Source organism: Tauraco erythrolophus, chromosome 2 (assembly GCF_009769465.1).
Source record: "Tauraco erythrolophus isolate bTauEry1 chromosome 2, bTauEry1.pri, whole genome shotgun sequence".
Lineage (NCBI taxonomy): Eukaryota > Metazoa > Chordata > Aves > Musophagiformes > Musophagidae > Tauraco > Tauraco erythrolophus.
Window position 1 is genome coordinate 112,979,722 of NC_141466.1, and position 24,743 is coordinate 113,004,464.

The following is a 24,743-nucleotide window of genomic DNA, read 5'->3' on the forward strand; positions in this document are numbered from 1 at the left end:
ATCCCACCTCAGGGAAGAGAACCACCACCCCTTTTTGTCTGCTTGGAAGCCTGATTGTGTTGCACAGGTGTCCCATCCACCCGAAAACAAAGAAAGGCTCTGCAAGTACGCTGACGTCACCGCAGCTACAGCAAGCACCAGAATAGCAGCTCAAATCTATACTTCATACTACAGTCCTACAGGAAGTCAGAACCATACCCTCCTGTTAAAGCATAAAATGAACGTGCAGAGATATGTGCCGGGAATACAAATTTAATATATCCTGTACTAAGTGACATTCTGTTTGTTGCATAGCAACAGGAATCTACTGCAGAAAAACAATATGGAACTTTTTTTTTTCACTTGCCAAGCTACAATTAACCCCAGCCTTCCTGAGAAACAGAACATTCCCAGCATAAACACCACCCTCATCATCAATCTAACCCAAGATGCTATATCCAACACTTACTCTGTTTTACACTAAAATGATTCTGTACATTTAAATGGTTGTTAGGGTATGGCACTGCTGAGAAAAAATCCATTACTACAGCGCATATGGCCAGCAACATTTTAATTCTATAGTAATGTCCAAGAAAAAGTTCTTAGATGCATAAAATTTTCATTCTTAAGTACAGAATGCCTTCATCATTTTATTCCAGATTTTTGTCATACTATGTAAAAAAATTAAAGCTCTCAAACTCTAGCAGAAAAGCCTGTGGCTTTATTTCTAAATAGTTTTGCTTTGTTTTGTTTGTGTTGTGTGTGTTTGTTTGGGGAGCTGGTTTTGTTTTAAAAAAAAAAAATAAAAATGAGCAACAACCCCAACTACTTGGAATTTCAGATCTGTTATGAATTTTGAAGCTAAACTATGTATGGACATTTAACTGTGTTCCTTTTCACAGCAGAGAAAGTTTTTTGTAAGTCAGTACAAATTGCATAAAAATCTCTCCCCCTTCCCCAAAGACTAGGAAAATCATGATCACTCAACTGTTGGGAAACTGATACATTGATACATCATAAGTTATATGAAAATATGCAACACCAAACTGGGGAGATTCCTCTCTCATTTTTTTGTTTCTTTGCCTCTTTTTTTTTTTCTTTTTTTAACACCATCCCCATTCCCAGACATGACCATGGTAAGCTTCCTGAGAGATACAACCGAAGTATCTAATGGCTGGGCTTTGGGATGAGTCCACTCCCTACAACCACCCCAACTGCCAACATACTTGAAGACAGGGAGCTCAGTTCAATTCAGAAGGAAAAACACAAGATTTCAAATATATGGATGTTGAAACCGAGATTGCCACTATATAAATCATCAAACCTGAAAGTATTCCTAAGAGTTACACTAACAGCTCAGTCTTCGTCCTAACATCACTTACAAAATATGTCCAATTTACTCAGAACAAGTTGATGAAAAAGTTATGAAAGCCTTACTATATAAGGCCTAGATAACGTAAACCATACCATTTATGAACAGGCTTACTAGCACTTCTCAATTCAAAACAGCTAAGCATTTCTCACACCGTACAGTTACTTCTCTCCCTCTTTTATTCACCACTAGCGAGCCACAGAACAGACTAGAGAGAAATCGCGTACCCGATCACAGGTGAAGATTGTGCATCAAACATTGGGAATCCTAAAGAAGTGAACACCTTCATACACAGGCAGAGGTTAATGGTATGTATCAGGAACAGTGTTTTCTTTTTACTGTTGGGGCAGGGAGGAGAGCAAGGGGAGAGGTTGCTTGTTTTGCATCCATCTGCCCTAAGAAAAGGATACACATGAATGGAAGGCGAGATATTCAGAGTATTCAGGACTGGCTTAACTGTACACTCTTCTATCCTGTGATGACTAACTAGGGGCTTCGATAGGGCAAAAATAAAATCCTACCATTTAGTACTATCAAGCATTAGTCATGTCTAAAGATGCAACTCTTGCAATACAATCCACTTTCATCTGCATGTTACAGATTTACTACACACAAGTCACACTAGTGACAAAGACCACCTCTCCACAAAAATAACACAGAGGGGCTCCTCAAACAAGGCACTCTGAGCATTTTTTCCAGTGATTCCCAGTAGTCAGATACTTCAAAGGAAAATACACCTTCACACTTTACACAGGAAGAGTAACATCTGAAAAGCGTTTTCACAGTTCTACTTTTTGTCATTTTTCTCTGCAATGCAGTCTCCACTTCCTTTATGCAGACATCATGTTTGCAGAGCAATGGAAAACCAAATAGCAGTTTAAATTGTAGCCTACAGCTCCTTAACCTGTTTGCAAGCACCTAATTCCTTATTCTTTGAAATAAGAATTACACTAAACATTGCTACTAGGTCGGACATCAAAACTATGAGCTACCTATAAAAAAATAAAACACACAGCAACGTCTACCTGTATCTGCAACATGCCTGAAAAAATCCACACAGTACAAAATCTCCACATGGTGTCTCCAAAGAATTGCATAACTTTCTCACGAATTCAGCTTGTATGTCTGAAAGCTTGTCCATGTCCTGTTCCCCACCACTGCAGCAGCTGATCCAATAAAAGATACTGCCTCTCCCTACAAAACTTTTGTCTTGTTTATATCCTTAGAGCAACACTGCTACAGCAACAGCATTCATAACCTGCAAGACAATCTTTGCCTTTATCTTGCTGCCATCCATTTGTGGATTTAGCTACTGTTGGAAGCAGTGGCAATCACAGGAACATAGAACTGTTCTATCAGTGAGTAAGAAACGTACAGCAAATAAAAACATACAGGAACACTCACTGGTTTTAAGTTGCCTTTATAGTATGCCAAACCAAGATGCCTGAGATGCACCATTCTTCCAAACTTTACAAAAAGACTACTCTAAGATATTACCAAAACACAAAATGAAGTCCCTGAAGCCAGCAGTCCAGATTCCTTCACCTCACAACCTAGTTGTAAGGTCAGATGTAAAGTGCAGCAGTAATAATTTTGAGAATAATTCATATACAATACAGTTAACTGAGCTGATCACTAAACTAAAAGCAACTAGACTCATCACACCATACTGAGAAAATTAGAACAATGGTACTACCACAGTCCTTGAGGTTACAGTACAAGATCTTTAGGGTGCAAAATGTGTTTAGTTTACTTCTGTTATGTATTTTATGCTTTGGTCTTCCCCCTCAATCTCACGTCAAAATTCTTCACCTGAAATTCACTACTATATTTCCACTTAGTAGCTATAAAACCAACAAGATCACTGAAATGCTACAAAACCTCCTCAACTACTCTCCAAAACATGTAAGGCTGAAGAAGCAGCTGAAGCACTGGATTCAACTTGTGCTTAAGTTTCTTAGCAACAACTTACTACTCAATTGCTCCAGCCATTCATCCGCTCTTCTTTCTACTCTTTATTAGACATGGATTCCCTGCTGGCTTTCTAAGATGAACCTATCTTCTCAGCCTTCTCTAGGTCAGAAGAACATCGAATTGGCTAGGTCTTTCTTGTCTTCACTCACCCCTCAAACAGTAGGCTCTAACCAAGAGAAAAGTCATGATTACTATGTACAGTGACTACTGTCTCCATACTCAGTTTCAGCCCAGATGGTTCATAACTGACTAGGAAGGTAGCCCTGGGTTCAAAACACATTTATTTCATATACATATGCACACTGAATAGAGATACAAAGTATCAGCTACTTCCTGCACCATCCTCCTGCTCTACTCACGCTGAAATGATTCAACTAAATATATCAGTGTGTAACAATAAATTAAAATACAATAGTATCTTCTTGAGTTCTGACTAAATTCAGAGATTGTTATGAAAGCAGGAGTATTCTCAATTAGAAAAAAAAAGTATCTTTAAATCTAACTTTAAAAAAATTCAGTATTTTCGGTAGAGTAGTACATAAGCGTAGGCATAATTTGGTTGTAGTTAAGTAATATGTTCAGTGTGGTCAGACTTACACACACAAATGCTCAGCTTCAGCACTGATCATTTTCATGACAGTGCTGTCATTCACTACTTTGATTTATTATCTCTGCCACAACTAGTGAAACCTATTCCAAACGAACCTGTTTTGTCAGTCTGGCCACACCATCTATTTCAGACAATAGATAACAATGTTTATTCTGAAATTGTAAAGTCCATTTAACTTAATGCACAGTAGTCAACTGCAGTTTTCTAAAAATGGTCTTTGTAAATATGTTCAAGAACACAGTACAAGTTTTACAGTAAAGCTTCACTGTGTTCAATTTTTAAGCACAAATCCACAAGTTAAAGAAAAAAAAAATTAATCTGTTCCATTAACTTAGACCACGTACTTTGATAGAAGAGTCAGCATTGTTTAATGGACTAAGGTTTGCCAAAACGATCATACACTTTCCTCAAATATCAACACGAGTTCAACACAGGAGAGGAAACAAAAGATGTACACATCACTATGCACTGTTTATAAGAGACTCCAAGCTTTTAAAAGAAAGCAAAGAAGGGGAAAGATATTTTTATAGAACAGGAAAATATACAGAGAAAATAAGATATTTTTATAGAACAGGAAAATATACAGAGAAAATAAGTTTTCAAAACAAGTGGCAGTGTATATTGTTCATTCTAACACATTATTGACATGAACATCTACAGTAGCTAAAAAAGAAAAATTCTTGCTAGCCTAGAGTTGGAAGCTCAGTACCCGAAAAATGCTTACAGTTAACAAAAGCTATTTCAAGAGCTAGTGGTTTTAAGCAGCAACACCACCAGGTTGAAAGCCCAGATTTACTCAGAGCATATGCTTAAGTCAGTTTTGCAAAGCCAACCAGAAAGTTGAATGGAACCTAAAAATACCAACCACCTCTTTCCACCAATGCCAGTAAAAATACCACTAATATAGCAGTATTGAAAGTTTTGTTGGAAATACATTAACTACAGCATTGATGTTGGAAATACATCATTTTCCCATTTCGTATTTGCATTTTCAATCTCATACAATCAGAAAAAAAAAAAAGCAACTTCTATGGAAGTCTCCTCAAAATATACAATTCTAGCAGATATGATCACATATGAAGACATATACTGATCTATATAACTGAAACATAAAAGCATTTACCAGTAGCCAGACAAGACCACAATAAAATGTGCCCTTAGCTCCATGCCCTTCAAAGCCTTTCAGTTAAAAATCTGGTATCACTGTACAGTAACCTGCAATAAAGTGACAGCAGTCATTGGCCTAAAAAAAATTTAAGTATTAAACTGTATTTGAGGAAGTTGCTCTAAGGAGAATGACACATACATAGAAATTGATTTCCTCTAGAAAGAGAATTAAAATATTTCTCTAGTTCCTACAAAACTGCAACTAAAGGCATAATAGAGGCGTTAGCAATGATTACTCTTGTTCTTTTACTATTCTGCTAAATTCTAAGTTCTGAAAGTACTTCTTCTTTTAACTAGGCAGTGAGTATGCTCCAAATACACAACCACCTCACCTTGTTTATGGAATGTGCAATAAATATAGATTACTTTGTAACCTGATTCACGAAACAGAAAAGAAGTTTCAAATTTGCGAAGAATAACAAAAGAATGAGAGAACATTTGAAACAAAATCCTTCCAATCTTGTTTCTGCTGCAAACTAGGAGTTTAGAGAGTTATTTCTGGCAGCACACCAGTCCAGCTAAGTAGCATTTTTATACTACCCTCTGGAGCGCAATCAGTATCCATTTCTCTCCCCCATATCAGCACCCTTCCTTATTATAATTTAAAAAAAAAACAAAAAACAAACAACCACACAACAAAAAGAAACCCACTACACCACCAACCTACACACTTAGCAGAGAAGCATACTCATTTTGGACCAAACTGATACAGTTTTTACTATTCTTCCTTTATATAAGCCAGCTTTGCCTGAAGAACTTTCAATATGTGAAACTAAGTGCAGATATTTTTTTTTTTGAACATCAATCACGTTTTCTTTTAATGAGCTCTGTCTAAAGATCACTCACAGCAAGCAAGAGAATCTTACTTCAACTCCTCACATTAACTTGTGCATTGATTCCCAAAACCTGTGCTTATTACTAGCAGTTCAACTGGATAGACTAATCCAAAGTAGGCTGACGATTCATCTCATGTCACATTGAACAGTTCCACTTTCTCCAACAGGCTGTCACTAGCATTTGGGAAGCAAACCCTGAAAAGCGTCACGCTGTCTCCCAAGGAGCAGTTCCATAAGCTGCCCATAAGTGTCTACAGAACTATAACATTAGGAGCAGCACATACGTAACCCCGTCAAAGGACGGTAAGCACGATTTTCATATTTTTAAAACATTAGTCGTGAAACAGCTACAGTGAAGGATACTTGTAATAAGCAATAATAGAGGAGAGGCTTATGAATTAATGGAACAAGTAATTAAGAGTATTTGAAATAAAACTCAACGTTTTCCTCTAAAACCTGTATTGGTACAGAGCATTTTAAGACAAGGCAAAACTACTTCAGACTCAGTTACTTAGATCTAAGATTTTACTTCTTAAGTTAGAAAACTTGAAAGTTAAAATAAGGTAGTGCAGCCATTTCTAAAAGGGAAAAAAAGATTCCATATAGAATCATAGAACAGTTAGGGTTCGAAGGGACCTCAAAAATCATCTAGTTCCAACTACCCTGCCACGGGCAGGGACACCCTCCACTACACCAGGTTGCTCAAAGCCTCGTCCAACCTGGCCTTGAACACTTCCAGGGATGGGGCATCCACAACTTCTCTGGGCAACCTGTTTCATATACAAACCTCGTTCTTTGCCAGGTTTGTAAGAACACATGGAAAGTTCGGGCAGGGGAGGGACAGTAGGGACACAACACTGGCTCTTCATCTCGCAGGTTTAAATACTGACAGATACAGAAGTGGCTTTGCTCCCATATCAATCCCAATAGAGACGCCAACAGCCCAAGAACACAAGGTAGTCTTATACAATTCACAAGGACTGGCAGGGAAAGGCAGGCGTGGGGTGGGGGAGTGAGGCGGGCACCACTAAAAATTACTTAAATAAAATGAACTGTTCAACAAGGCTTGCGGGACTCCTGTCTTTGCTACGTTTACTTCTAGCTACTACTAAAAGTCAGATTTCTTAGCATCAAACATAAAAAGCACAGATCTCCTGCTTTCTCTCAACACTACAGCACTCTTAAAACCTAAACATGTCTGGATGTTTAGGGAGCTGGCACATGTATTTCTACACTGCTGAGTGGAAGCAGGCATGAACTGTCACGAGCAATTCTAGATGAAAGGTCAAAGTAAAGAAGGGAATAATACCTGCTCCACAAAATTCATTTGCTCTCTAGTAACGAGAGCAAATGACTCTACCCAGTGGGTCCGTGACCTGCTTTTGTAACAGTCCTGCATGAAACACACTGGCACGGCAAGAGGCAGTCCTCATGGAAAAGTATTTCCAATCACATGCCTAAGGCAGCGCTGAGAGACGTCACTTAGGGCGCAAGGGTGCTAGCGAGCATCCGCCAAAACGGGTGCTGGAAGAATAACTCCTCTCCTTTTTATGGAAGCGTAGAAAAAAGGCTTTTACACTACAGTGGTCTGAAGTAGGACACTGACTAACTCGGTCTTGTTTCCTGACCACCGACAACAAACATGAAGCCGTGAATCAGAGTCAAGAAAAAAAACTTGTACATACCCTTCCAGAGAGCATTCCTGAATTATACACACTCCCAGACTGTTTCTAATTTTTAGAGGCTGACAACATAATTGCTGAGATGGTCATAAATAGCTTTTTCTAAAAAAAATTCTATTCCAATTCCTGCACCCTCCATTCACACAGTAATCTTTTAAAGACTTAAACTTTTACTATCAAAATAATTCACTAAACTACCCAGAGACCTTGAGGGCAAAACAGTTGTCAGATCCCATATCAGGTGGGCAGAAACAACCCGTCCAAAAATTACTTGCAACTGTCACGAATAAAGCACTAGCTAAAGACTGCACTTCTATCAGACAGATGACTCAGACCATTCGTTTACTCAAGAACAAGGAAATTAACCTGAATTCTTGCATCCACCTGAAAAAAACACAAACCGAACTTGCCTACACCACCAATTTTACTCTTGAGATAGCAGCAATTTTAGGAACTGTACTGGTTGTTGCAGCTATGCATATCCAGTCTAATTTAACTGCCTGTTTGCACTTTCAACATTTTGTCAAACATTTCTCAACTAAATTAAGCTTTCCACTTCAAATAGGTTTTCGTGCAAGTACTAAAACTAAAGTAAAGGCACAATTCCAAAGTGTTACCCTACGTACTGATGTACACAATAACTTAATGCCGCTATTGAAATGAATGGCTTTGCTACTCTGGTATTTTACTACCTTAAGTAACTGCAGCTATTGCAGTGGACTGAACTATACTACTGTCACTAATAATACAATGCTCTTGCGTATCCACTTTCTGGAAACCCTAGGAAACGCGTGTGGGTTCCTTCAAGAATTCCTGGTCCTAATGAAGGTACATGTTTTGTTACTTCTGCCATGGGCATTCACTCATGTATTAAAGACATAAAAAACCCCAGTGAGTACGGTATCAGATTTCTTAGCTCAACATTTAAAATATAATGAAGGCTTACTAACCCTGGCACAAAATACATTGATTTTTAAATGATAACATGAATTACATTCTAAAGCAACATACTTGGGCAGAAAAGTTGCTGAATATAAGTAAGCAGAAAATTTAATATGGTTTAGAGACCACAAATTTAGCTACCTTTTTACTCTGAAAACGCAAGTGAGGATATGACATGATTTTCTAAAAAGGCAAAATCTATAATAATTTAGCTGCCTGACCTATCTAAACACAAAACGAACATTCACACATATGATATGCGTAACGGCCTGTCGTAAACACAAAAGTATATACTGGGCTCTGGAAATGCTAGCATGTAAAATTCTAAAAAAATACAATTGCTTTTCTAGTTCCTGCAACTTGGGTAATGAAACCAGACTAAGCAGTCTGCTTTCTGACTAGCACACTAATGAAAACCAATTCTTTCCCACACAAAGAAATGGATGTAGTAATCCCAAGAGAAGGCTGTACAGTTTGATTAAAAAAAAAAAGTATCTTGGAAAGCTCATTTATTTTTATTGGAGTTAGCATACAAAATGAGCTAGATACTTTAAAAAAAATAAAAATATGATAATTTAGTTATCCTTCACTGTAGAATCCCAGCTCTAGCAGTGGAGTTATGTTCATCAGCTTCCATAATACCGATTTCAACATATGCTTCCACAAAAGTCTGTTCACACATGTTCTTCCTGTACAAATACAATGGGAAGTTACGCTTTTACCAGAACCAGGGCACCAAATTGTGCTGCTATTTAGATCTCAACAAAGAACCCCCCATCACATTCCAGCCAGCCTGTAAATGGAAACCTCACTGAATATGCCAATTCCTGGATACTTGTTATGAGAGAAGTGTATGCAGGAAACTGTATTAAGAGCAGTACTTAGCTAACCACAGTACAATGAGAGCAACAGGTGTTCACGGGAATCATCTGTTTACCTAAAGCGGGGGAGAGAGAAACACACAAACCCTGAACCCAGCTGGCTCCTGAACCAAGTAACTTCATACTCAGGCTAGACCATTTAGCTGGGATATCTAATATTCAGAGTTTATGAGCAACCTAACACCCCTAAGAGATGCTACTCAAACAGCATAGAATTTTAATTCAAACACAAAACAGACTTCTACAAAAATTAATTCTTGTGATCAACTTGTACGGCTGATGTTTGCGTCTTACTGAACTGCTGATTATTTTACAGTATGAAGATGCTCTTTACAATGATGTTTAGTTTCATTTGACATAGGGAAAACCAGTTTGCTCTTTGGTAACTGGCCAGCTAACTACCCAGACAAGATGTGACATCTTAACATGAAATCATCAGAATTAGTTCAGGCTCGTGACGGCTGAAGAATAGGCTCTCGCACAAGTACGTGCCGAAGGACAGAACAGAAACGGAGGGCTTTTTTTTTTTTAACCCAGCTCATCTCAGAATGAGTTCTAGTGTTTATTTCTTTTTGTATTCTTTGGAGCACCAACTGCATACTTAATTGCAGAACAGCAATAGCAGAATGCAGTTTATGCATTCCAGGAGATCATCAATATCACATCAGAAGCATGTTTTTAGTATTAACTGCTAAGATTTAACACCACCTGCAAATAGAGGAGCTATATATGAAACACTGGTCACTCGTCCCATCCACCTTGTCATTTCTCCCCCATCACGACTTGCCTTGACCAGCAAATACACATTAAAAGACATTGCCCAAGCAAAATATTGTGTGAAGATATTGTTTAAACATGTTTCAGAAATGTACCATCAATCCTAGTCTAAACAAGTCCAAGGAGAGAGCGCGCAGTGAAAGCTTGCCATTGTACTGGAGTTGGACCAATTAAACAAAACTGAGTCAACTTAATAGTGCCTCTATAGAAAGAAAATACTTCTTTAACCACATCATTTTCTTAGCCTGTGTAGTTTAATTGGTACAGCTTGCTGCTTTTTCCGAAAGGCTTAGAAATGAGTGTTCTTGAAGTCGGATTTCTTTGAAACACCCGACGACCACTCAGAGCGACCATCCAACTTGCACCTACGCTTCCCTCCTGCCGGCTTAACGCTCTGCACTCACGAGCAGGTAGAAAGTTTCCAGATCTATAACATATGCATGTGCCTGTATTAACTAACTGCTTCAAGTCAACTATTCAAACATCTAAATAAGCAACCTAAGGGTAGGTTCAACCTAGACACTTTCCTGTTACACTGGTTAAGAGAAGCATTTGTGCTCCCTCCAAGCTGGCAGAAGTCCTAGCACACATACAGTTACATCAGCGAAAGAGCAGTCTTGCTGGTATAGCTTTCTTCCCTCAGCATCACTCGCACAATTACCGTCCTTTTTGCCACTACGAAAACCAAATTTATACAGGGCTTCTCAAAATATTTATGCCAACTCTTGCTAGATTAACAGCAGTCATTGTGTTAAAGACTGTCAAGATAATTAAAAAAAACCCCAAAACACAACAAACCTCTGTTTAAAGGATCTGGATACGAACTGTAAGTTTTGTAAGTTGTAACTCTTTATTTGCACTGCATCTGACTTCTACATGAGCAACGTGAATAAGTGAAAATAAATGATCGCAAGCCAAACAAAGCTTAAAATAACACAGGACATAAATACCTACAGTTAACAAAGAAAACTAGAGGGAAATACAGGAACACAATTCTAAATAAAACAGCAGGGAGATTGTTCCCATGCTTCCCGCTGCAAAACTATCCTTTCCATTGAAGATGCACGGATAGGGAGGGTGGGGAAACCTTACAGTTTAATTGGGATTTTACTGTCATTTACAGAAAATCCTCATGGCTCTCCAGTTTGTTGCAGCAGAGGAATTTGCTGATTTTCATCATACAAATCTTGCCGAGCTATACTCCAAAGGACCTCACGACTTACAATCGTCTTTAAGACAAAGAACGTTCAAATCCAACTGCAAAGGCAGACAGTATCTTCCGGGGGGGTGGGGGGGAAGAAAAAAAGAAAAGAAAATGAAAGAAAAAAAAAACACAAAAGAGTAACTGGGTTTCCCCGTTGTTTAACTGAGGGACAGGCCTACAGGGAGCACAACGTCCCCGAAGAGACAGACCAGCGCTCGGGCTATGGAGCCGCATTTCTCCCCGGGTCCTGCACCAATCCAGAAAGAAGATTATGGAAAGAGAACAGGCACTGAAAAGAGCTGGGGCGGGGGGGGACGGGCCAGGGAGGCAGAAAATCGCCTTCAAATGAATGAGCCGGCGGGGAGCGGGAGTTCCCGGCGGGAAGGCAGGCAGGCACCCACTGCCCACCTCCCTCCTCTCCCGGCCCCCAGCCGCGTCCACCTCACTGTTTACATCCGAAACCTCCAAACGCGACACTTTCCCGGCTGCCGAGAGGGGGATCCCGATCCCTCCACCACCACCACCACACACACACACACACCCCCCCGACGCCTCTTTATTGATTACACAGGGAAAAGCCCAGCTGCTGCTGCTGCAATGCAACACGCGCCGGTGAAGGCGGAGGAGAAGGGAAAGGAAGGAGAAAAAAAAACAAAAAAAAACAAAAAAAAACCCACAAAAACCCCAACAAAACACCAAACACCGGGAGAGAAAGAAAGGAGACGGGCGACCGGGGCTCACGCCATGCCGGCGCGCACCGCCGCGGCCAGCCCGGGGGAGGCGCCGGAGCGGGGCCATCCCCCGGCCCGGCCCGGGCCCCGCTGCCGCTCCCCGAGCGCAACTTCGCCGCCGCTGGGGACGGGGACGGCGGGGCCGCCCCTCCCCCACCCGCCACTAACAATGGGCCCCTCCCCCACCGCGGGGCTCCCCTCAGCCCGGCCCCCCACCCCTCCGCCGGCCGGGCGCCCCCCCCCCCAATGGCTGCGGACCGTTAGAGGCGAGGGGCACGGAGCGCACACACACACCCCCCAGACACCCCCCCCCCCCACCCGGCCCGCCCGCTCCGGCGCCGGCCCCTCACCTCATGGTGCTGCTCGGTGTCGGGGAGCCGCTCCCGCTTCTTCGCTCGCTCCGCTCTCTCCCCCGCCCCGCTCCGCTCCTCGCCGCTCCGCAGGGGTCGGCGCGTCAACGGACAGCGAGACCCCCGGCCGCCAGCGCCTCCCCGCCCGTCTCCGCCGCTCCCTCCGCCGCCGGGCCGGGCCAGACCACCGCGGGGAGCCGGGGGGTGGGAGGGGACGAGAGAGGTGGGGGAAAGGGGCGGGGAGGAGCGAACCAACGCGCGGGAAGGGCGGGGGGAGGAGGAGGAGGAGGAGAATGGGCGAGCGGGGGGGAGCGCGGGGGAGGCCGGAGACACCGGCGGGGCTGAGGGAGCGGCGGGGAGCGAGGGGCGCGGCGGCGGCGGCGCGCACGGGGACGCGGTGGGGGGGGAGAGGCGGGAGGCGGGAGGAGGGGGCGGGTCGCGGAGGCCGCGCCCGCTGCCGCCCGTGCGGGTGAATGGGGCTCGGCGGCCCCGCGCCGGTGCGGGCGGACGGACCGTCCTCAGGTGAGGTGGCGGCTCCCCGGGAGGCGCTCCTCAGGGCCAGCGGTCGTTCGCGGCAGCTCCTTCTCCAGCGGCCCCGTGCCTTTGTCCTGCGGGGCCGGGGGACAGGGCACGGCGGCGACACCCTGCTCCCCGGCCCGCCCCTCGGACCGGGGGAAGCGGAACCGCGCCCGCCTCGGGTGCGCCCCTCCAGGAGTGCCGGCGGCGGGGCCCGTGCCGCGACCTGGCGCGCAGGGGACGCCCCGGAGCGGCGGGCTGGGCTGCCGGAGAGGCGCGTCCCGGCCGGCGGAGCTCGGCGGCTGTCGTTGAGGCTCGCCAAGGCCGGTTGGGAACCCCTCCACCAGCAGACCCTTCTTTGCCTTTCCGCACCTCGGCCCCTCTGCTCCCCGCGCCGGCGTCTGTCCGACCGAGTGTATATACGTATATGTGTGTGTATATGTACGCACGCACCACCCGGCCCTCGGTATAGTGGTAACACTGGTGTGGGAGGGAAAACACACAATCCTTGTAGTCCACGGCAGGTAAATCGGCCTGGGTTTGTGTGGCTCCTCCAGTTGCCTCTGTGCCCTCGGAAGCGTGTGGCCTAAGACACGTTTTCAGGAATACAGGAATGTTATTTCAGCTTTACGTCTTTCGATAGCCCCCGCGTCTGCGCTAAATACAGATTGATGTTTTGCGTTTAGTACTCCCAGTGGATCCAGCACACGGTATGCGTAACTTTAACCCAGCTCGTGTTCGGCTCCTTTCTGTCAAGCACTGAATACTTGTTCTCTTTCAACTCCGTTAACAGAAGTGATTAGCAAGTATCTTTGCCATTTCCAATGATGTTAAGACATCTTAGTGCTTTTGCATCTCTGATTTCGTTTTTCCTTAACAAGCACCAGTGTTTTCTAGGGTTTAGTTATTAAAAATGTATTGTACATGAGAAACAAATGTATATATCTCTTCTTTACAAATTTCTAGCCTTTTAGATATAAAAAGGTAAAGAGTTTTAGAAAAATATATATATTTTTTATATGTTTCTCATGTAGGTTTCACACATTTTTTTTACCAAGAATCTGAGTTATTTGACCCAATGCATACAACCTCGACCTTGATCAGTATGGTATCTGAGGCAGGGTCATCCACTGTCAGTTACCGGTGTCAGTAACACAGTAAGAGAGGAGCTAGTCAATGAAAAAAATGGTCAATTGTTAGAAAATACTAATTCAGGAAAAAGGACAGGCTCTGAAACTGAAGCTAATGAATAGCAGTTTAGTAAGAAAATTAACATGTTTTTACTGGCATAGGGATGATGTCAATGAAAATGTTGCAGTAGAGGTGAATCACAAAATGTAGATGAGTAATCAGAAGAAAAGCAGCATCATAGTCTTAAAAGTTAAGTGGGTACCTTTGACAACAATGGAAACGCAGTCTGAAAAAGGGGACATGATTGAATCTGGTAAGTAAATTTACCTTAATTGCTTCCAGCAAATATTGAGCACTCTTAATGACTGACAGAGGACCTCAGTTCTTAAGGAATCATTAATTTTCTAAGATCTGGCTTTCCTATCACTAGAACATCCTCCCATAAAAGGTTTGAAAAGAAAGCCATTCTGACAGTGGAAAGTACCTTGAAGGCAGCCAAATACAAATGTTAAGATCTATATCTAACTGATATATCTGTGTATCTATATAGATACATCTAAGATATATATCTAATGGGCTTCAGCAGATACATTGGTAGAAGGTAATGGCAGAGACAGTAGGAAGAAGGATTTTGTTCTATACCAGAAAAGATGATAATGTGACTGTTCTGATACGACTGTTTGGTCATACTAGTCAAATCTAAAAGAAGTTTGACTGTGACAGGTATATAAAAAACACTGAAAGTCTGCCTGGGCTACAGGTCTGCCTGAGAGGGAATGAAAATAGCCAGAAGCTGTTACTCCTGCAAAATAACTATTATCGTTATTTGTGTTATATTACTTGGTGTTCTTAGCCAAATCAGATATGGTCATAGCTGGATTTCTCAAGACACACTCTGTGGTACAATAGAATTTGTAAAAATGCCAGAAGAATCATTTTGCATGCTGGCATCGCAGATGTCACCAAGTGCAAAGTCATTCTGGACGCTAGCTTAGTCAAAAATCCCATTGAAATAATCTGTAACAAAATACTAAATCTGCAGTAACTCATATTAGCAGTTACATGAGAAGGAGGAGAGCCAAAATGATATAGGGCAGAAATCAATTATAAATGTTGAATGCCTTTTTCTTTCCAGGTCAGTTTAGTGATGTTATTGTCAAGAAATTAAAGTAGTCTAGCAGAAGAATGAGTTAGTGTCATGTACATGTTTATAATACTGAATTATGCATTGAGAAGTCTGTGATCTCTTGTAGCGGGCCCGCGCGTTCTCAAGCTGTAATTGTTCGATGTGTCCAAGTCACTTTGCACGATTCTGCCATTATCTTTCTCGCTGATGGGATCCTCCAGCAGCACAGCATGGGTGCTAATGCCCTCTACATCACCTCCCACTGCTCTCCCTTCTTCTGGCAATGACAAAAGCAACGTGGCAGAAAGCCCTTGTAGCTGGTGGTGTCACGCTAATAACCTGAGGCCCCTGACAGCTTCCGAGGCAAAGCCGCATAATGGCTCTTCTAGCCTGTGTCCAAGGACTGTGTTCGTGCCCTTCTTCCTCCAAACCTAAGCAGCTCAGAACACCCCAAAGCCAGTTCACATCCCTCCCTCTTGCTTTTTCTACTGCTCAGCTGCAACCGAGGACTGGAATTCAGACGTTTCCGAAAGCTAAGCCAGCTCAGGTTGAGTGATATGGTGTGCCTCCTCTCCAGACAACCCGACTATCGAAAGCTTGTTGAATGCTAGAGAAACGGCTCACCCAAGGAATAAACCAGAAGAGAATGTGTTTCTGTTTAGTATCAGCCAGATGCAAGAGGCTTGGCAGGCTACTCCTGTGCAAACCCAGCCGAGTCTGTCGCATCTCAGCAGCATGGATCACCCTTCATACAGGGTCATGAGGAGGATGCATGACTAATGTTCTGGAAATATTAGGGGAATCCAAAAGCTTCAAAAAGCAAAGTAATCCTTCCTCTCCCAGTGAGGTTTCCCCCATCTTCTCTGAAGCAATCTGCTGCTTTGCAGTCTTTATTTCTTTGGAAAGTCTGTATTTAAAAGGAAAAAGTAGCTGAGATCTTCGTATGTCTTACTACTGTCAGTGTCCTAAGACAGCAGTGCTTACGCAAGATCACTTTGGCCTTCTTTGATGGTCTGTAAATAGCATAATGCAGGATACACAGTCAGAGAGGCTTCTGGAGTGGAGGGAAGTGGGTTTTTCTGGTGGTTTTGTTTTTCTGAAGGTTATTGTTCTTCTTACTTAATGTGTCTGGAGTTTGATTTTCAAATATGTAGGAAAAGATTTTTTAATTTCACTTGTTTGGATTATTTTCCATAGAACTAGTATAGAAAGAAAATGCAATTTACTATATAATAGAAGTGAGAGAATTGCAACAACAAAGCATGAGCTTTCTCTCTGGTGATAGTGAAGGGCTTTCCAAAAATGGTGGACTAAAAGAAAATGGCTCTGACAGTGTGCTCCTGTTAGCATCTAAGATTATCAAAACAGAAATGAATTTTAAGTAATTTAATATATTGTTCTCATCACTGATTATGTTAATCTAATTTATAAATACATTTTTGCTCTGGACCAGACACAGAGCTGACGCCTGAACCAATTCTGTGAGGTCATGGTTAGTTGAACAAGATGAAGATCAGGCCGCTATATAGATAGTTAAAATATACTGACCAGTATAATTCTTCCTGTCCTCTTCTTTCTTTCCCTTACCCTCAAGTCATTTTCAATTTCAGGTTGCCATGAGTCAGCCGACTGCTGAAGTGTTGCATAGCAGACCATTAAAGGAAATGCTTTCAACCAAAAACTCTTTAGCTTTATTTTATTTATGAAATTGTGCAGTATTTCTCAACCGTCTTCTGAGGGAGTAAACTATCTCTAAAATTCTTTAAGAATGCTAAAACAAACAATTATTGGCATGACTCAGCAGATAATGACAACAATAGCCAGCAAGGGCTTTTCTTAATGGAATAATATTTTTGTTTTGTTGTAAAAAGGGCAAAACAACATAACTAGAAAAGAAAGCAAGTCTCTTGCTATCAAACACAGTCCTTCCACTCATGAATGTGAAGCTCGGTCTTCCTACCAGCAGACCTTGCTCCTTGTTATACAAGTAAACAATTCAAAGATCTTCCATCGAGCACCTCTGAAGAGGAATGATAACAAGAGCTGAAGCTTTCCGCTGTGCATCTTTGCACCAAGGTTCCTAATAGTTTCCCTCATACTGTCAAAGACCATCAGCAAATCTAACCACAAGCCTCTGTAGACGTGAGTCTGGAGTATGGTATGTGTCTTTCAGTCTATTCCCAGCAGACTCAAATATTTAAGTGAGAATTCCTTGAATAAAAAGGGATTGTTTTTTCCCCCTAGATTTGTCATGAAAAGAATTTGTATTGCGCTGCAGGCTATTCAGTGAGGGCTGAAGTCTCTTTTTGTGGAAGTACTGTCTATCAAGTGTAAATCGATGCATTGTGTACCAAGTGTAAAAATGCTTTTCTGACACTCGGATAAATTATGATTGTTGTTTTGACCCTTGTCTTTCATTCACCTCCACTCAGTTGCTGACTTTTGTGGTTTCTGAGATGACATGTTGATTTAGGACCACTGCGATAGACCAATCTCATCTCTTACTTTCCATCTAATTTTATACTCATATCCCCTAATGGTCTTATTTGCCACCAGTCTGCATTCTTCTTATGCATTACCAATAAAATTTATTCATTATGTTCTTTGCTCTCCCTTGCTAATGTCTTAGAACAAATTGTACTCTGCTGCTTTATCTTACGCTGGAGGAAAGTCTAGGCACAAAGCTGGCCCGGATTTGGTTAAGATTGTTTTGAGCCATCTTTTCTTACAACTCCAGATGAGTTATGTATTAAGTTCCTCAACCACAGCCAAGGATTTAGGCCATTATTAATTAGTTATTATTAATAATTGTTAAGTGCCTACAGTGCACTTGTATAAAAAAAGGGCAGGCTTCTTGCCTAAAAGAACAGTTACTCTAAGGAGATGTCTACACTGCAGTCCCCCATATCTGAGCTAGCTTTAAAATACTTAGCTCAGTTATCTGGTGTCAGTTATCTGGTACATTCTAGCTGAAACTGCATTGAGCTCTACAAGCAGCTGCTCATCTCACTTCTTGGCCTCAACGCTGGCAGAGATTGACTTTACCAGAGCATCTTCACTGCACCATAGCCCTTCATTCTGTCCGAGTTTAGGTAGACAGATGCCAAAGGAGGTGGTGTAGCCTTTCAGTTGGAAGCCTGTACCAAATTTCAGCAATTTGTAGCTACCTTGCACTTTGCATTTGGTCTTTAACAGATAAAAAAAAAACCCCACACCCAAACACTTGCAAAACGTGTTGTGAAACCCTGGGAATATTCTACTCTGACTCCATTGCAAACATGTTCTGTCTTTTGACCATCTTTCTCCTCCCTTCTATTTTAGATGACTGACAACACGCTTACTATTGCTGGTTAGTTTCCATTCACTGCAAAGTTGGAATAACTTACGATGAAAGTACTGTCCCAGTTATAGATGAATGACAACACTTTTACTATAGCTGGTTAGTTTCCACTGACTGCAAAGTTGGAATAACTTGCAGTAAAAATAATGTCCCGATTATAGATGAATGACACCACTTTTGCTATTGTGAGTGAGCACCTGTGGACTGCAAAGCTGGAAGTAACTTACAATGCAAATGTTGTTCCAATAAAGGTAGAAGCTTACTAAGATGATGATAACCTCTTTGGTCCTTTCCAGCACTGCAGATTTTGCTTTCTGGCAATAGCTGTAGCCAACTCCATAATTTGGATTTCAAATTTAGTAAGTGATAAATCATGCATGAGACCCAAAATATACAAAGCAGCAGTTGCAAAAATATTCTTCTTCAGTATTTTAGAAAGAACATCACAAAAATGTTTGCCAAATGAATTAATGTTTCTATAAAAAGACGTGAAGAAATGAGCTCTTAAGAGATTACAACACTAACACATGCCATTATTATTACTATAACTAGTTAGCAACAATTCCAAAATTCAGATATACTCTATAAAATCAATGAGTAGGAATTCCTTGCAACTGGCCCTAAGTCACACTTCCAGGACTAGGGATCTGTATCTCAACAATAATCACTCTCTCTGCTGAGTATTTATTCTCCAATTCCTCTGTTAGTTCAGGTCCCATGTTTCACAAATTCAACCACATAAATAGTGATGGATTTTCTCCTGCTTATTCCAGCCTCAGTCAGAGCGGAACCGTCTCATACCCTGTTTCCTATTTCACAGTTTTTTGTTTTTTTTTTCTAAACGACTCATACCAACTGTTTGCCACTGACTGGCGTGGTGCAGTCAGGATTTTAGGTACTACTGTCAGCCGACTGCTTTCCAAGCATACCACTCATTAAAAAAGTACTGCTGGAGAGTCTACATTCAAAAAACAAAGGTTTTCATAGGAATATGACCTTTTTCACATGCTTGCTGAATGCTGGAGTTTCTAACTGGCTAGTAAGAAAGCGTTGCTCTTCTGGAGAACGTAAATAAATAGAGGTAGGAAGCTACCAAGAAAGAAACGTTCCTCACTAGACTGTTTCCAGAGTTTTGTTTAAAAAACAACAACATACTACCTGGAATATGTTTAGCTGTCAGGAGGTTCTTCTTTGTAAAATTTTCCTTGTTTCTCTTAGGCTTACTACACTTAGATAAATTGTACCTTCCCTGTATTTTTCTCTTCTAAATAGCTGTGAATTTTATCGTAGGCTTCTTCAGACATTAACTATCCCTAAAACATCAACTGTTCTCTGTCAGCAAAGAAGATTTTTCAATGTTCCCGTAGCTCAGTTTCTCAAAAGCCTCCACTATGATTTTGTGTCTTTGTTCTAAGCTCCCTCCAATGTTTCTAGTCCTGGGTGCGCAAAACTAATGTCTTCATTCAAGGTGCAGCCAACTGCTCTTTGCTTCTGAAGACAGAAACAGAAATCACATTTCATGACACTATTTCAGCTAGGGTTGTTGTCACTCTAAAAGATTCTGTGGATTTATAATAAAAAACAGGTAGCACCAACTGTGAGAAGACAGATTGATTAATACCCTAAGGGATGCTCAGACAATCATTTTATTTAATTGTCATGACTGGCTGAACATTTCTAACCTTCTAATTGTGAATAGAGGTTGCCTTGTGCAGCGAAATGACTCTTACAACAATGAACCATTCATTCTGCTGTGACTACACCAGTGGGTGGAGGGGAAGTGCCAGCTTTGTAATGCTTGAAATTATTATTATTAAAACAACCATACAACTAGGATATTGGCATATCTGCAAAGAAATAGAAAGCCTTCCATCTCTACCTGTTCATGGTTTAGAACCACCCTGAGCTGGTAGCAACCATAACCGTTAGCACCTGACAGGGCTGGTGTAATCATAAAATCATCAGTAACATAAGCTGATGTGATGGTAAGAGAATATGCTCAGACAAAAAAAATACTAGAAAGATGAGAAGCCTGTCCCTTTCCACAGGAGGTGACTGATAGGGTGGAAAATGCACGACTGAACCAGAAGCGATGCAAGATTTGCAAGCCTGTTCCTAAAACCCAGCAGCAAGGGAAATCCTTGTGTGCTCCTTTGAAGCAATGGCTGAGAATAGGAGAAGGAAAAGAAGGTGGTGCAGTTATAACACTAAAAAACCCAATATAACCCTGTAGGAATTAATCAGGATTTTTCCTGAGAAAAGAACTATATATGGATATACAAAAGCAAGGAATGTATTTTTTTTTTTAAAGAAATACCATATAATAGTGTTTCATAGAGCATTCTTCTAAGCCTGATCCCTAAGAAAATATAATACCGAAGTCCATCTGCCTTTGTAGAGGTAGGCTTTGCATTTATCATTTTAATTTTGGTTTTAAAACCAAAGAAGGCTAGCTGATAAACCTGCTATGTGTCACCCTTCCATCTCTTAACTTCATCATGGAAGCTCAAAAGAAGTTTTAAAAAAGACACATTACAAGGTTCATTTGGCAAAAGTCATTGTTCACTTCATGCACCTCTCCATAATATGGAATAGATGGTGTGTTTGGAAGACGGCTGGAAAGGGAGGTGTGCCCCCATCCCACCCAAGTGCAGGGATTCCTGCTTCGTAATGAGCCTTTGGGGTTGACTATGCTTGTGGTAACTCAGGGCAGGCTGGAAGCTGCCGCGGGCTATGCTTGGGAAGAGAGAGGAGCTAGCTAAAGCATAGAAGATGAACCAGCCCAAGGGATCCTAGCGGGGTTTATCCGTGAATCACATCATATTAGGTCAAATCGCATCACTATAAGTGATGCCTTCAAACCTGAACCAAAATGACACTAAAAGCATTGCTTTTGAATCCCTTGCCTGTGACTTGTACGAAGATGTAGGAAATCTCACCCTAGTAAATATTGGTTGCACTCACAGGTTAACTAGGAAAGAAACGTTCTTGCCTCTGCTTACGTATGGATCACTGAGGAAAGCCCAAAGCAGTTGATTTTTTCAGGAAGATCAGTCTGGTATAGACTGAAGGAGGGTCTTGGACACAGGAGCTGTACTTGAGCACAGCTTAAGCAATGAACTTACTCTACAAAGCTCTTAATTTGTAGGATTTTCAGGCAGTTTTTGGAATGGATTTTTTAACTCATAGAAATAAGCATATTATCTTTGTTATCTCTGCATTACAGTCTCACCCATGACAACGTAATGCTGGTTTACATGCTACACAAGTATCTGAGAATGTTGCTTTCTGTGTGAGTTGGACTTTTAGCACATGCAAATCAGATGAGACTCTGATCCACATAGACTGTGACCTTACAACAGGGCAATTCCTCTTCCCTTCAGTTTCGAACATAGCAGCTCATCTTTTCATTTATATGAAGATCTTTTACATCGATTACATCTGAATTTGATGCTATAATTAAGACCCCTATGCACTGAAAAAGTGGTTTGAAATGCATTAATTAATTACATGAACTAAGCACAAGAGAGACTGCCTTGCAACAATCCTCTAAAAATTTTGTGAAGCTAGCTGCAATTCACAAAATTGCTTAGCTTCATAAGCATTTCTCCCTCAAATTCTCTGACTTTCACCTCTTGCACGTCAGTCATACTGGTTCCTGTGAGGGCTCTCGAGCAGCCGCAAATGTGTTTCTGTTCCTATATCCTACTATGTACGTTTGCTAAATCCTTTACAACAGGTTTTCCTCAAAAGCTAAGAACTTTCCATAACCTAGGTTTTACCTATCAAGTTCTGCAGACATACTCTCCTGAGACGCTGACCTCACTCGTTTAATGATTTCTGTCCAGCTACTGCACTCTTACAGCAGCTATATGAAGGAGTTCTGACGGACTGTAAGAAGCAGGGAAAGCCTCGTGTAAGTGTATTCAGAGGACTTAAATGTAAGAGCAGAACATCCACAAGGCAATTACAAAAAGATTCCTCCTAACTGTCCAGTATTGCATCTTCATTGTCTCTTCTCCTGTTATTATGTAAAAAAACTCTTTGATTAATCTTAAATTTATTATTACAGCTATGAAATTGGATGAGAGTTTTAGGTGGGTACAGAAACTACAGAGTAATTGCACAGCAGTGGTCATTGGTAGGGGAAGGCAGAAAGGAATGCCTAGTTGGGAACTGTGGTCTTCCAGAATTCATCAAAATGCCAAGATTTCTGAATATTCACCTCAAAAGACAGATTTTTTGCTGCTATTTCACTTTACCATGGCTTTGTCCAAATGGGAGTATCATGCAGAATTCTGCTTTGCTGGATTCCGATGTCTTTAGCACAATGGAAACCCATGATGAAGAATCCCTGTTGTCACCAAAAATAGATTATTTGCAAAGCCAACTGGGAATCTTCATACAAGAAAAGGGAAGTGTTAGAAGCTATGATCACATGAAATAGAAATCATAATCCATGTTCAGAATACATGGCTAGTAGAGCTCCCCCAAAAGGTTGGAGGGATAGATATGCTCATGCCATACACGGTGTTCTCCCTCTGCGCTGCCTGTTAAGCTCCTCTGTGATGGAAGGATAGATCTTGGCAGTCTTTGGTTTCGTGCCTGTGATCACCATGACACTACCATACGTTCCCTTCAGCATTGTATATGTTTCCCTTTACCTCTCAGCAGCAGCAACATCAGTTACTCAACAGGAAATGTCTCGAAATAAGCCTTTCATTTGAGGAGTCTGCCAAAATGAAAACACTTTTAGAAATAGACAACTGATCTCATAAACAGAAATAAATCTAAAACTGACTGAAACCAAAATCACATGTTTCCTCCTCTACGCCCCCACCCAGGTCTCTGGGTGTTGGGAATCTTAAGCTGTACTCTCCATTCTGAAACTAAATTTGACTCGCAGTCTGAAAACTAACCTCAGACTCAAACTTTGGTGGAGCGGCTTAAAATGATACATTCTACACTTAGATATAAATGCACAACTTTTTATATTCACCTGTACTCATAAGTTGTTTCTTAGAAACAAAATCTTATGATTTTTGTTCAATTAGATTGTGTATTTTAATTAATTCTCTAATCTTTCTCTGGAAGCAAGTGATCAAAGAGAAGGGGCATCTGCACCTTTCTAATTGACTTAAATAGAAATTATGAATCCACAGCCTTTGGGTTGATTGGACACCTGGATTATTTCTCACTGAGAAAAATAATACATCTATCCACAAGCAAATTTTGGGAAGAGAAAGAGTGGTAATTTCATCAACAAGCATTAGAAAAAAAGTGGGCTAGAATTACACACATTTACTAGGGAGAGCCTCTACTCTCCTTCGTCCACTGTTAGGGCTTCACTTTGAAGACTGAAATGAAACAGCAACAGTTTGTTTCTTTCAGAGATTGCTGCAATAGAAGAGACGGTAGGATCCGGTCCATGTATAGACATTCTGGGAATCCTTCTAAATAAAATACACCAGGAATTGTGTTTGCCACCTTTATTCCTTCTGATTGAAATAATCCCACCGAAATCTATTTCTTTTTGTTTTCCAGAGAGAATGGGTTTACATTTTCTTAAAGGGGTAATACTATTGTTACACCTAGAAAGCAAGAAGCCTTTCCGAAAAAAAGTACCTTGAACTAATTTTTTATAGAATGCAGACCATGTACTTTGCAAAATTAATCTCTTGTACTTGGAATTTCATGTACAAAACGCAAACCTCATGAATGATTCCCATAAGGATTCATTTAACAGGCTTCATTATGTGGAAAGGGTATAAAGCAACCAAAGACCTAAAATGGCTGCTCGGCATTATGTTGTTTTGCGGCTGCTAGCGTGATTTACAACTGTGCATTTTCTGCCCTTGTTTCTTTAGCTTAGTGCTGAATTATAAATGAACAACTGGATCCCGGGATTCTTCTTCTAGTTTGAAAATAAAATTAACTCGATCAAGGGAGAGTTTTTAACACACTAAGTCAATGAATTCGCTATAAGGAAATGCATTGTGTGGGGGAAGAGACCCCAACCCCTCTCAGACCTTTCCGTCTTGCTCTTAAATGAAGGGTAAAGAAAGCTAGATGTGAAACCAGACCACGCGATTACACATAAGCTAGTTTCACGCAGTTCGAGTAAC

At 41.3% G+C, this 24,743-nt stretch overlaps 1 protein-coding gene across 1 annotated transcript in view; it reads right to left on the reverse strand.

Annotated features, from left to right (window-relative positions):
- The window catches only part of ENAH (ENAH actin regulator), a 102,572-nt gene extending 90,029 nt beyond the window's left edge, over positions 1–12,543 (reverse strand). Inside the window, exon 1 of the mRNA XM_086631762.1 lies at positions 12,506–12,543. Coding sequence (XP_086487888.1) covers positions 12,506–12,510 — 5 coding nt within the window. The 5' untranslated portion in view covers positions 12,511–12,543. The remainder of the gene's footprint in view (positions 1–12,505) is intronic.
- Positions 12,544–24,743: the final 12,200 nt, after the last annotated feature.